Raw genomic sequence first — 12,577 nt, forward strand, 5'->3', positions numbered from 1 at the left:
CCAATTGTTTTTGCAATGGGAAACACTGAAATTATAAACTGTCATAGTGGAAACATGACAATGCCATTTGACTATCTTGTTCATAAAGATGGTGTCAAGACTTTTCATTTTGATGGCACTGACAGTTTCATTGACATGGATACTTGCTTTTGAGGTATGGATAATCAATTCTGTGCATGTGACGTGCTTTTGCAGGCTATCCACTAGGTTTTGCAGTTTGCACTAATTGTTTTGGGAAATGCACTAACTGCTGTGCAAATGTTAATGGTGTTCTGAGAAACGCACCAAAGCGACTGAGAAAAACTGTAATATAGAGCATCAGTACTTATTTTATATGCCACAGTTTCACTTTTTAACAGACATATTTTCAAAACATTATCTACTGGGGTCTTGCTATTTAAGAAGCTTTGCCTTGTTATGTTACTCAAGCTGTTAAAAAAAACGCGGGAATTCAAATTTTGAACTGGATCTGAGGTTCTGAGGATCACCACGAGCACATTAGGAAGCCACCCCCAAAAAATATCAGCTGTCAGGGAGCATTTTGACATGTTATCGCCCAATAATAACATGAGCCTTAAATCAGCCTCAGAGAGGCTGGTTAGTTAGAGGTGTGTGCATGTATATCATACAGGACCTCATATGGGTATTCTGCGATTGATACATCATTATGTTTATATATTCAAACTAGGAACTATGGAGAACACACAGCTAGAGGGGACGTAACACAGAGCAGAGAGAGGCGCAGACAATGTATACACAGCAGGAGATGAGGACACACACAAAACTGAACATAACATACATGACAGGAGACTATCAAAATAAAGCAGGAAGTAACACACACTGAGACTCAGACTAAGACGTGTGGGTTTGGCACTGGGACCGGGGGAAACACAGAGAGGAGACTTTTCAAATTTTATTCAAAGGATTTTTAGGACATTAAAGCACATGGTAAACTGTCAACTTACAAAAGAGCTGCATAATCTAGTGAGACGGCTCCTCTTGATTCAAACAGAGAAGACATGAAAAAAAAAGCATCCAATGCAACATTTCCCTTTATAACCCCGTCCAACCCAGCCCTACCCCAGAGAAGAGGAAGGAAAAAAAGGCATAAAAGCAAACACATTAACACGAAAGCACAAACAGGAATTCATCACTAAATCATGTACGAAGACTAGCCTTTAAAATAAAGCCTTGAATTTCCCAGCTGCTCTGGAAGCTCCAAAACATCTGGAACACTGCAACTAGAAACTACACTTTCTACTAAACAGGCAGTGGCTTCTCTGTACATGAGGGATTCTGCAACACCCCCTGCTCTCTCTCTGATAACCTTCACCCGTCGGCCGGGCCAGATGTCATCGGTGATCGGAGAGTGTGCACGGAGCCGCGGCGTTCAGGCTGGGAGTGATGGAGCCTCGTCATGAAAACTGGATCTGCTGTACAGTGGGAATCTGGAACAAAGAGAAGCGAGCATCACCAACAAAATTCCACTTTTCACGAAAAACAATCACAAGATGAAGAATACAAATTACAGACCATGAGTCAATATACAAACTATAACGAGTACTCGGCTGTGTCCACACAGTAAAATGTATTCAGGCACATCTGTGCAGAGTTAGCCAAAGAAACCTGTCATCAGGTTTAGCTTCTGCTTTTATTACACAATTTTCTGTCGAGCTGACTGCAAAGAGTTTTCCAAACTTAGGATAAAACAATCCAACTACATGACTGATGTGTTTCCTCTTAGTAGCAAGATAAAGGCACAGCACAGCACTTATGTTCTTTTACCTGTTGATATGATGTGGTGTACACCATAACGTTCTGCTGCTGACCATCTGCTGTGATAATCCCAGCTGGCAGTGGATTTGCTGATGAGAAAAGAAGTGGAATTGATTAGGACTGTTCATTAACGAGGGGACGCTGCTTGTGTTTCACTTACTGAAGCTGTCCTCTGAGAGGTCCTCACTAAGGCCTTCTCCCACAGTCACACCTGCCATTCCTTTCTCCCCCTTCATTGCCTGGAAGACAGCAGAAAACATTTTCACGTTATTCTGTGCAGTGCTACGAAACACCAATTACACGTGCAGCATTTACAAGAGTAGAAGCAGCCAGGTGCTGCCAAACTCGTGTGTTTGATTATCTGATCATCAGCGAGCAGGACCGCTGTATTTAACAGTCATTACAAGTAGGGCTGCCACAAACGATTATTTTGATAGTCGACTAGTCACCGATTATTTTTGCGATTAGTCGACTAATCAGATCATCATCCATTGGACGTAAAACTACAGCTTATTGCACCAGCAGAATCTGCTCTTATAACTATCATTAGCTTACAGCTTTAAGTGTTTCAGGTGCTAACTAAAAATAAAGACAAGATGATAGTTTATTAAATTTTAATGAAATTTGCAGATTGTTTCGGTGAAGTTTAATAAACTCCTTGCTATCTAAAATATAACGGGACACCGGAGTAAATTCTGAGCATCTCACACTTCTGATAATCAGCTGTCTGCTTGATGTTTATTCAGCTGTGTAAAAACTATAACTTTAATCTCAGACAAACTGATTTACTCAGGAACAAATAAAATACTAAAAAAAAAGCCAAACAATAACATTTTAAGTTATCTAAGTGACTCATATATATTTAACCTGAGTAGCCAAAGACGGCGGTGGGTTTGAAAACGATTTGCGGGGAGTCCGGTGTTCTCCCGGCGCTAGTGAGCCTAGCCCCCCGGCTCGCTAACGAGCTAGTGGGTAACAGATGTCTCCGAAAACGTCGGAGCGCTTTTGAAAATATGTGGTGTCCTGATAAACTGAGCAGATATTTGAGGTTTACACAGCTACATTCTCGCCTGAAAATATGTTAAACGTTTATTTTGTGACCCAGAAAGAATAATAAGAGTAACATTAAAACTAACTAGCTGCCGCCATTGTTGGAAACTGCGCTGGGCCGCGCTATGAATTCTGGGACACAGCTGCTTCTTCTTCTTCTTCGGGGTTTAACGGTAGCTGACATCCTTGTACATGCAGTGCTGCCATCTTCTGTTTCAGTCCGTTATTACACTCTTAAATCCTGCCACTTACTCCTGCGTCTTTTGTGATCTTACAAAGCTTCAAACGACGCGTCGACTATTAAATCAGTCGTCGACGATTTTGATAGTCGACGTAATCGTGACTAGTCGACAAATCGTGGCAGCCCTAATTACAAGTAACGACATCAACTAATTAACATGGCAAGAAGGGAGTTTTTCCTTCCCACTGTCGCCAAAGTGCTTGCTCATAGGGGGTCATATGATTGTTGGGTTTTTCTCTGTACCTATGAAGCGCCTTGAGGCGACTTTTGTTGTGATTTGGCGCTATATAAATACAATTGAATTGAATTGAACCCAGAAGAAACTACAACATGATTTAATTACCAATTTCTAAATAATATCTCATCTATAAGCTTACATGAGAAAACGCTTTAATCAGCACACACATTCCAGAAATGACCACGGCTTCATTCACAAACATTACTGGTACTAGCACTATGTTGCTTTCTGGAAAAAAAAAGGTTTGTTGGAGTTTATGGATTCCCTGATTCGACTGAGAATTCCATTCTACAATTTTTCATTGCTTAACAGCATCTATCCCAATCCCTCCACTTGCACCACTTCAGTACTGGTCAGAGGAATCCAAGTAGCTGTGCAAACTTACATTTTTCAAGCTAATTAATCAGATTTTGAGTAATCAAATTAGACTGCAAATAAAAATCTGACTGTACTGGTGACACCTGTGAACACAGCTGCCTTATGGTCCTGATAAATTGGACTGTTGTGAATCACACAGGTAGATAAAAAGGGCATAAGAACAGTATCATGTTCTAAAACTCTATGTGATCATCAAAGCTACTTGCATTCATAGCTCTCGAGTTATTTGAGGAGTTTGGATCCATCAAACAGCAGTATTAACAATGAAACACAAAACTTGAGCAGTGAGCAATCACAGAAACATGACAATATTCAGAATCTCAACTTAAATATCCAAATAAATGGGAAGCTGCGCCTCACCTCTCTGAACTTCTGCAGGTAGAGCTTCAGTGGATCCACATACATGTCAAAGCCCAGCGTGGACATGGCAAACAGGATGTCCTCCCCATTGATGGTCTTCCTCTTTTCCTGGTGACAACGCTCACTCGCCTCAGATGTGATAAAGCTGATAAACTCGCTCACGCACTCCTGCACACACTCTTTGGCATCTTTTGCAATCTGTGCAAAAAAGAGACGCAGACATTACAGACGATTCAAAGCTGGCCTTTGGAAACTGCATCAGGCCAAAGTTCTTAGCATTCGTTTCCACGTCTCACTATGTGATGTGTCTCCCTGCGTACTCCTCATATACTTTGAAGCATAGCTTAACTTGCTATATGACAGTGTCCTGAGCCCTTTTCAGAGGGGTGTCAATCCAGGACATCTGTGCAGCAGCGAGCTGGTCTTCACCTCTCACCTTCGTCTGGTTTTACAGGCTGGACGTCTCCACTTCAGGTGTAGCTCAAGCAGTGCTGGCACTGGGTCCTCGCGTGGATAGGTGAGCTGCTGGCTATTGCAGTGATTGCTTGAGATAAGCTTGTCTGGCATTAATGGAGTCTCCATTTCCCATAGTGAGACATCCAAACGAACGCTATTCAGCTCCATTCAATTTTATTTATACAGTGACAAATCCCAACATAGACCACATGTCCATGCTGCTGATCCCTGCATACACTGACCCCCCCCACAAAGACTGTGAAAACCTGTCCAGAAGATGCATCACATCAGCTGCAGGACTGCTTTGAAAACACAGACTGGACTGTGTTTGAACACCTGGACCTCGAGAGCCCACATCAGTGCTCTCGTACATCAACTTCTGTCAACAGCGTCACTGTGGACAAACGTCTCCGGGTGTATTCCAACCAGAAACCCTGGATGACTAATGAGGTCCAGGTCCTGCTGAAGCAACGTGACTCTGCCTTCAGGTCTGGTGACAGCAAGCAGTACAGTGCAGCCAGATATGAGCTGAAAAGAGGCATCAGAGAGGCCGGGGGGTCTTCACTAAGATCTTCACGCTTCACTGCCCCAGTCCTGCATCCTGCGGTGCCTAAAGTCGGCCACAATCGTCTCACTGCCAAAGTGTACCAACCTCAGCAGCCTCGACGACTGCCGCCCAGCTGCTCTAACACCTGTTATAATGAAGTGCTTCGAGAAACTGGTCCAACATCACATCATGTCCTGCCACATACAGAGCTAACAGATCAACTGAAGATGCCATTGCTACAACCAACACACCACCATCTCCCACCTGGAACAACAGGGCCGTTACGCCAGGCTGCTCTTTGTTGACTTTGGCTCTGCTTCTAATACGATACTCCCCGACAGACTAATAGTTAAACTGCTGGATATCGAACTTCCTCCGACCACCTGCTGCTGGATCGGAGACTTCCTGTCAGACCGTGTACAGCGAGTTAGAGTGGGCCCTCAGCCTTAACACCGGCTCTCCACAACTCTGTGTACCGAGTCCCCCACTGTACACTCTGTACACACATGACTGCGTCAGTACCCACCCAGATGATACCATCTTAGTGGGGCTCTTCTCTGGGGGCGACGAGATGGCGTACAGAGCTGAGGTTCAGAGGCTGTCAGATTGGTGTGTAGACAACAATCTGGACCTCAATACCACCGAGACAAAAGAGCTGAGAGTCGACTTTAGAAGGAGGAAGTCTGAGCTGCATCAGCATGAATGGTTAGTGTGTGGAAAGGGTCTCCAGTTTCAAGTTCCTGGGTGTGCACATAGACTCAGACCTCCAGTGGAGCTCAAACACCTCAGTGGTTGTAAAGAAGGCAAAACAGCATCTCCATTTTCTGAGAATCCTCAGAAAAATGGGCCTGAAGGAGCTGCTGGTCGTCTTCTACCATTGAAAGTGTGCTGACATCCTGCATCTGTGTGTGGTTCTCCAGCTGCACCATGGCACACAAAGAAGCACTTCAGAGGGTCATTAATATGGCCCAAAAATCACTGGACATCCTTCTCCCTCCCTGAATGGTAAATGGCCTGTATGTGTATAGTGCTTTACTCAGTCCCTATGGGCCCCAAAGCGCTTTACACTACTTTCAGTCATCCACCCATTCACACACACATTCACACACACCCTGAAGGACTTGTACAGCACTAGTGTACTAGGTATGACTGTGCAATGACATTAAAGAGTGATCTCCCATCTCTAACGATGGCTGTCAAAGTAGCATGAGTGAGACATCTCACCAGACGGCCCTTCTTGCTGAGGCAAAGCTAGAAGAGGTGCTTATCGTAACAGTGAAAGCTATTTAAAGGTGGCCAGGATGAAAGTGAAACTGAGGAGGTTAAGAATCTCTTTGTGAGCTCAATAACATACTGTGTGAAGGCGTTATTATTTCTGTTTTCTTTCTCTTCCCTTTCATCCCTCACAAACCTTTCCAGTCTGAGGAACAGCATTCTTCATGATGCGAGCCACATTAGCAATGGGAAGATATATGTCCTGTTCCCTGTAGTTCTCCTTACTGCTGCCGTCTTCATGGTCATTCAGATTCTCATCTCCATCATCTATGAAACACACAGAGAGTCAGCGCTATAAGAACAAAGCCAAAATGCACTTCGATGAAGATGATGATTTTATACTGACACTTTGTTTTTCCTTACCTTCCTGAGGCTGGAGAACATAGTGACTGGAAGCCATGTACTCTCCAGTGATGCCCAGCTGGGAGGCGTCGGTGGTCGAGCTGTCTCCGTCCATCTGCAATACCACACAGCTGGCTTAGTTATTTGGAGCTGTAGCACTACAGTAAACCTATGAAGCCTGAATGTAGCCAGCTTCTTAGAGCCACACCTTAGGCATGATCTGAGTTATTTAGAAGGGTCCCAGCATGCATGCTCCTCTAGGAAGGAGAAGATGTTTTCCTTTGGGATTCAGCCACATGCTGTTTTACTATGCTCTGAGCTATGAAACAGAATAAATAATGCCTGCTTGCTGTTTTTCTCCGTAGCTACACTGTGACTCCAACACTCAGACTGACCTAGATATGTCTGACATGGGTGAGCACAAAAGAAAGTGCAGCTATGACCTGTTAAACAAACCATTTATCCATTTTATTTATTGATCTTTTGCTTGACAGTAGCAGACCTACTGTTGTATTGAGTAGGGTAAGGTGTTGTTTAAATGAACACAGAAGCTTTAAAGTTTAAAGTAATAGTATTTTTAAATGGATCATGATAATGATCAATGCTGACTGATTTGAGCATTTTTATCATAATGTTTTAGGCCATATGTCAAACCCTGCAATCAACAGCGAAACACACATCAAGGGTTGACCTAACAAGTGAAAGATCGCTGGTTCGATCCCGGGAGGAGACACAAATCCCTTTGGGCTTGTGTCAGGAAGGGCATTAAAAATAATACCAACTAAAAGAAGCTGTTACTGTAGCAACTCTTTGTAAATAAGGGGGCAGCTAGCTTTAATTGTTGCAGGTTAGGACACTTTAATTATTTTTTTCTTTTATTATGTATTAATTAACGAGGTCATTCAGCTGTTCAATCAACTGGTAAGCTAAAGGCAAAGGCTACTTTATTATAACATCGCATCTATCAGGGAGAGAAGGCCATCGCAATGTTTTTATAGCGTAATACTAAGTCATTCAACATTTCAATGTACACTAAATATCAGTAGGTCTTATTCGGTGGAGGTAACCTGGCCGTTAATAGTGCGCCAAACGTGTTTTGTGTTGTCACCCAATCCTGATACATGCGTGTGTTTTTGTTTTCCAGCAGACTGACTTGGCGGGTTTGTTGCTATTGCGTCTTGGTGCTTGTTTTAGAGGGTTTATCTGCATCCTGAGTTTCTACTAACGACTAGCTTGGTTAAGTAGCGTATTTCGGTACTCAGACGTGTATAAGGAGGAATGCCACAATAACAGCGCTCCCTCATACTGTGCGCACTTTTATATCGGCCTGTGTGTTTGCACTGAGAAATGTTTAACTTGGCATGACACAGCTAGCTACCCACTGGAACTGTTAGCATTTATCTGAAAGGGAAAACGTAAAACAGCTGTAAGCCAACGGTGAGGCCAGCTTACGTTAGCCACATGCTAAATACACTGGCATGTGTTTGGCTACCGTGTGGTAAGTAGCGGTTATCATTTGTGACATTTTTAGCTAATGTTAGCTAATGTTAACCCGGGGATGGGGTTAGCCCGTGGCCTCGCCAATATTGGGGAAACCAGTGCTTTTAACGTAATGAAGAGAAGCTTTCCAGTGGACTGTTACCTTGAGTAGTTAACCCTATTCAGGCACTGAGTGTCCCTTAAATACATTCTCACTGCAGATCCAACGCAATTCGCGTCCGCCTTGGCCTGTTCTTTGTGGTGCACAGCATAGCAAGACGTGACCAGGGCCGAAATGTTTAGTAGTCATTTTTAAACTTTCACCCGCTGGATACTTCCTGATGAGCAGCCCTCATTCACCCAGACAACAAATAAAAAAATCAGACAGAGACGGACATTTCCATTCGAGCTAACGAGAAATCGGTTAGCAATCATTGGCCGGAGCCAGGAACAAACCTGCAATGAAGCCCTGGTTGGTTACCTTCCTGAGACGGCTGTTTGGTTGGACAGAAAATGGCTGCAAAAGGACCAGTCCCAGCGCGGAGCCGCGGCTGCAGTACCCCATCTCAACAGTAGAGGCCCGTGCTGCGTTCATGACCTTCAGTACCGCACAAGCCCACATCTACATAGGAATGGTAGTTGGTACTGTTATCGAAACTATATGTCCAAGAAGTAACATAAACGAAGTAGAAAACCCTTACATCCTTAGATAAAGTACACATTGGTTATAATGTAATATAATGTAATCTCACAGAAAGTGTAGTTCCTACATCTACGGCAGCAAATGAACGCATCTTGTAGCGCGTGGATTTCCAGAAAACGTCTACGTGGTCTGCCTACCGCCGCTGGCATATGGTATAATAAATTAATAATAAAAAAACAAGTAAAAAACGAACAAACACACACACACAAACCCGAAAAAAACAGCCACTCAAATTTTGTTTTAAAGCGGTTGAAAGGCGCAGCAACAGTAATAGTTCCAGACATTTCTGACTGAGATAGGCTTTTTCATCTCGGGGAGCATTTTTCAACCAAGTGCGACAACAAGTCACTATATGGTTGCCTTGTGTTACACTTTATGGTTGTTTGTTTTGTTTCTGGGGCTTTCGTATGTCTGGGTCATTTCGTGTGCACTTGCTCAGAATCCCCAAACCTTGTTTTACTGCTTAGTGGCTGCTGCTGAGTTGAAAATGTTATTCACAATTTTCACCACAAGATGGCGCGACAGTTAAACAGTCCATTAAAAAACCCCAGGTAGAGCTATGACACTAATTAGTTGTGATCAATTCTGATTGATTTTCATTTAATAGAAAAATAGTACCTAGGGCACATGTGTTTGGTTTTTCATTAATGAGATATGTCTTGCTTTCTGCTTTCAGATAAACTAGACGAGAAAGAAGGCGGAAATGCATATACTCATAGATATTTATACTCTTTATACAAATTTTTTATTGAAAAGTTGAATTGTAAGATATTTGATGTTGTTATCCTAGCTATGTATAGCTTCAAATGAAGGAGACTTCATAAAAACTGGAGAAGGTAGGAGAACAAATTTATTACTTACAACATACCACTATTAGGAACCTTTGCAATGACAGACACATTATTAGGATTTGTGGCATTGCTCACAGATAATGTGGAAAATCTTGGTTCTGCAAATTTAAAGTTTAAAACTTCTCATTTGGATTAGATGTTGTTCAGCATGATTGTTGTGACCTGGCCTAACTACCACTGTGACTGTGTATTTCCAATCCCAAAGAGTCTGATGTAAGCAGTTGCATGAGGTCAAAGGTGTTAGGAAGATGATATTTAGTCAAGAACTCAAAGATTTTCCTCTAGAATATTTGCAACATCGTGCTGTACCAGAGAAAACACAGCATCTCAAAGTCTCTCTCTCCCTCTGTCTCACACACACACACACACACACACACACACACACACACACACACACACACACACACACACACACACACACACACACACACACACACACACACAAGATCAGCATTATAGACAAAAACTAGAGTCACATGTCTGGGAAAAGGAAACTTTCATCTAAGCTTATGCTATAAACTCACACACTTCAATGAGGCGACAAGCCCAAATGACTTTTAGCACAGATAAAATATCTGTAATGTCTGTAAACATGAAACAAATGAGAAGTCACAGGTCTTCAAAGACTGACTTAATGAGTCACTATACAGGGTGGGCCATTTATATGGATGCACCGTGATATTAAAGTCCTGTTTGTGGCACATTAGTATATGTGAGGGGGAAACTCCTCAAGATGGGTGGTGACCATGGTGGCCATTTAGAAGTCGGCCATCTTGGATACAACTTTTGTTTTTCAATAGGAAGAGGGCCATGTGACACATCAGACTTATTGGTAATGTCACAAGAAAAACAATGGTGTGCTCGGTTTCAACGTAACTTTATTCTTTCAATGTGCCACAAACAGGACTTTAATATCACCAACCATCCCCATGTTATCACGGTGTATCCATATAAATGGCCCACCCTGTATAACAAATGCTTATTTCTAAAACTCCTCATTCCTCAATAATCATTCTGTTCTCTCCTTCTCTTTTGAACACCTCTTTTTAACTTTGATTACTAAACTTAATTTAAAATAATACTGCACTAGCTAAGTACTCTGTGAGCACGCTCAGAAAAAGTATTTTTACACATTTGTTTAACAGGTTTGCAGGCACTTTATACAACCTACGTACATATACTGCATTTAAAAAAGGTTAGTCACAAGAGTGTTATCAGATCCAAGGGTTCAACTCACCTCAATCAAATGAGCCAAATCATAACAACAGTCAACTCAAGGTGCTACCCTACAATAATACAGAGAAAACCCCAACAATCAAACAACAACCAAGCAATTGGCAAAAGTGGGAAGGAAAAACTCCATTTTAACAGGAAGAAACATCCGGCACAACCAGGCTCAGGGAGGGGCGGGGCCATCCGCCTGCAGCCAGTCGGAGGTGAGGGGGAGGAAGACAGGATAAAAGACGCGCTGTGGAAGAGAGCTGGAGATGAATAACAATAATAAAAACTAATGATTAAATGCAGAGAGGTGTGTAAACACATAGTGAGAGAAAAAAGGTGAGCGAACAAGAAGTGCATTATGGGAAGCCTAGTACAGCACAGTCTAGGCCTAGTGGTGTAACTTGGGCTACATCCACACTAGCCTGGATAAATTTGAAAACGTCGTTTACGTCTGAAAACGCTCCGCGTCCACACCAGCGTTTTCAGTCGTCTTCACAGAGTTGTGCGTCCACTTTGAAACGGCCGTAAACACTTACATTCTAGTCCTGCGCATGAAGAAAAAGATTTGACACAAGAAGATTTGACCTGCCTCATTTCTGTCTGCCGTTTATTTACTCTCCGGCTCTTTGAAACGTGGCGGCAGAATGTTGAGGAAAAGCACCGAGTTCTTTAAATGGACTCACAATGAGGTGGAGTTGTTGCTGTGAGTAACACAAAAGTACAACGTTGCAAAAGCGAGTGAGAATTAAAGAATTTGTAGCATGTACAAACTGATGTTAATCTTTAATAGGGCTGTCAAAATTGAGAGCAAACAAAACAACTGCTGTATGATGCCCTCCGCTATTTTAGTTTAATTGGTCACATGACTGCATCACATGACTAAAATGTGTCATTGTTTTCGAAAGTCTGCATTTTTTCGAGAGTTTTCGAGAGCGTTTTGAAAACGCTGCGTTTTTCTTCGGGAAAAACGGCGTCTCAGTGTGGATGGGAGGCCAAAAAGGAGAGGAAACGAGTGTGGATGTAGCCTAAGGGAGGGTGTATTGTGACCGGATCCAGCCCTAACTACTGTAAACTTGATCAAATAGGAAAGTTTGAAGCCTAATCTTAAATCTAATCTCCCGAATCTAAGCTGGTTTCACAGAACAGGGGCCTTAAAGCAACAGGCTCTATCTCACAGTCTACCCTAGCAACCACACAGTACCTTCTATAATTACTATTCCCAAATATCAGTCATTATATGACTACTATAAGGCATAGATTGCTCTCCTTTTATTCATATTTGTGCATCCCCACGTTCCTTTGTATGCATCCAGCATTAACTCCTGCTGCGCTCCCAGTAGTTAGAGGACACTTCACCAACTGCACCTCATAATTACTGCTAATCTGGTCAATGAATGCACTCTTTGCCACAGCCCAGCTCAGATAATTATCATATTAATGGGCTTCATGGTAATGGGATGATGTGTGAGCAGCTCTCGACACGAGTGGAAATGAGATGAAGGGACAAGAGCTGGGACTGTTGAGAAGGACAAATGCTTAGGCCGTTTAAATATTTAATTTCTCTCCTTCAAGTTGCTCTCTGACTGTTTTCCTCTCCTCTTAATCATTCAGGAAGCTGCAGCGTTGGGGAAAAAGGTGCTTGTCTTTGACCTCATGGCCA

At 42.7% G+C, this 12,577-nt stretch overlaps 1 protein-coding gene across 2 annotated transcripts; it reads right to left on the bottom strand.

The window, feature by feature from the left end:
- Nucleotides 1-900: 900 nt before the first annotated feature.
- On the bottom strand, nt 901-8,718 carry nfyba (nuclear transcription factor Y, beta a). 2 transcript variants are annotated; one of them, XM_085387017.1, is made up of 7 exons: nt 8,599-8,718; nt 6,685-6,778; nt 6,458-6,588; nt 4,044-4,241; nt 1,937-2,015; nt 1,786-1,865; nt 901-1,448 (listed from the first exon to the last, which is right to left on the bottom strand). In XM_085387017.1, the coding sequence occupies exons 2-7, from the start codon at nt 6,776-6,778 to the stop codon at nt 1,416-1,418; spliced, it is 615 nt and encodes a 204-aa protein (XP_085243143.1). In that variant the 5' UTR covers nt 8,599-8,718; the 3' UTR covers nt 901-1,415. The 2 variants fall into 2 exon arrangements, with proteins under 2 accessions (XP_085243143.1, XP_085243144.1); XM_085387018.1 differs by lacking the exon at nt 8,599-8,718 and adding an exon at nt 8,306-8,569.
- Nucleotides 8,719-12,577: the final 3,859 nt, after the last annotated feature.

Source organism: Rhamphochromis longiceps, linkage group LG17 (assembly GCF_057381845.1).
Source record: "Rhamphochromis longiceps isolate RC_006_pf linkage group LG17, R_longiceps_female_GT1.1, whole genome shotgun sequence".
Lineage (NCBI taxonomy): Eukaryota > Metazoa > Chordata > Actinopteri > Cichliformes > Cichlidae > Rhamphochromis > Rhamphochromis longiceps.

Bases quoted from the DNA above. Each gene is read 5' to 3' on its own strand.
- nfyba (XM_085387017.1), bottom strand. From the start codon at position 6,778: ATGGACGGAGACAGCTCGACCACCGACGCCTCCCAGCTGGGCATCACT. The intron at 4,242-6,457 runs GTTTGTGAGGGA...TTTTTTGCACAG, and splicing joins CTGTTCCTCAGACTGGAAAG to ATTGCAAAAGATGCCAAAGA. The intron at 1,449-1,785 runs GTAAAAGAACAT...TCTTTGTTCCAG, and splicing joins ACACCACATCATATCAACAG to ATTCCCACTGTACAGCAGAT.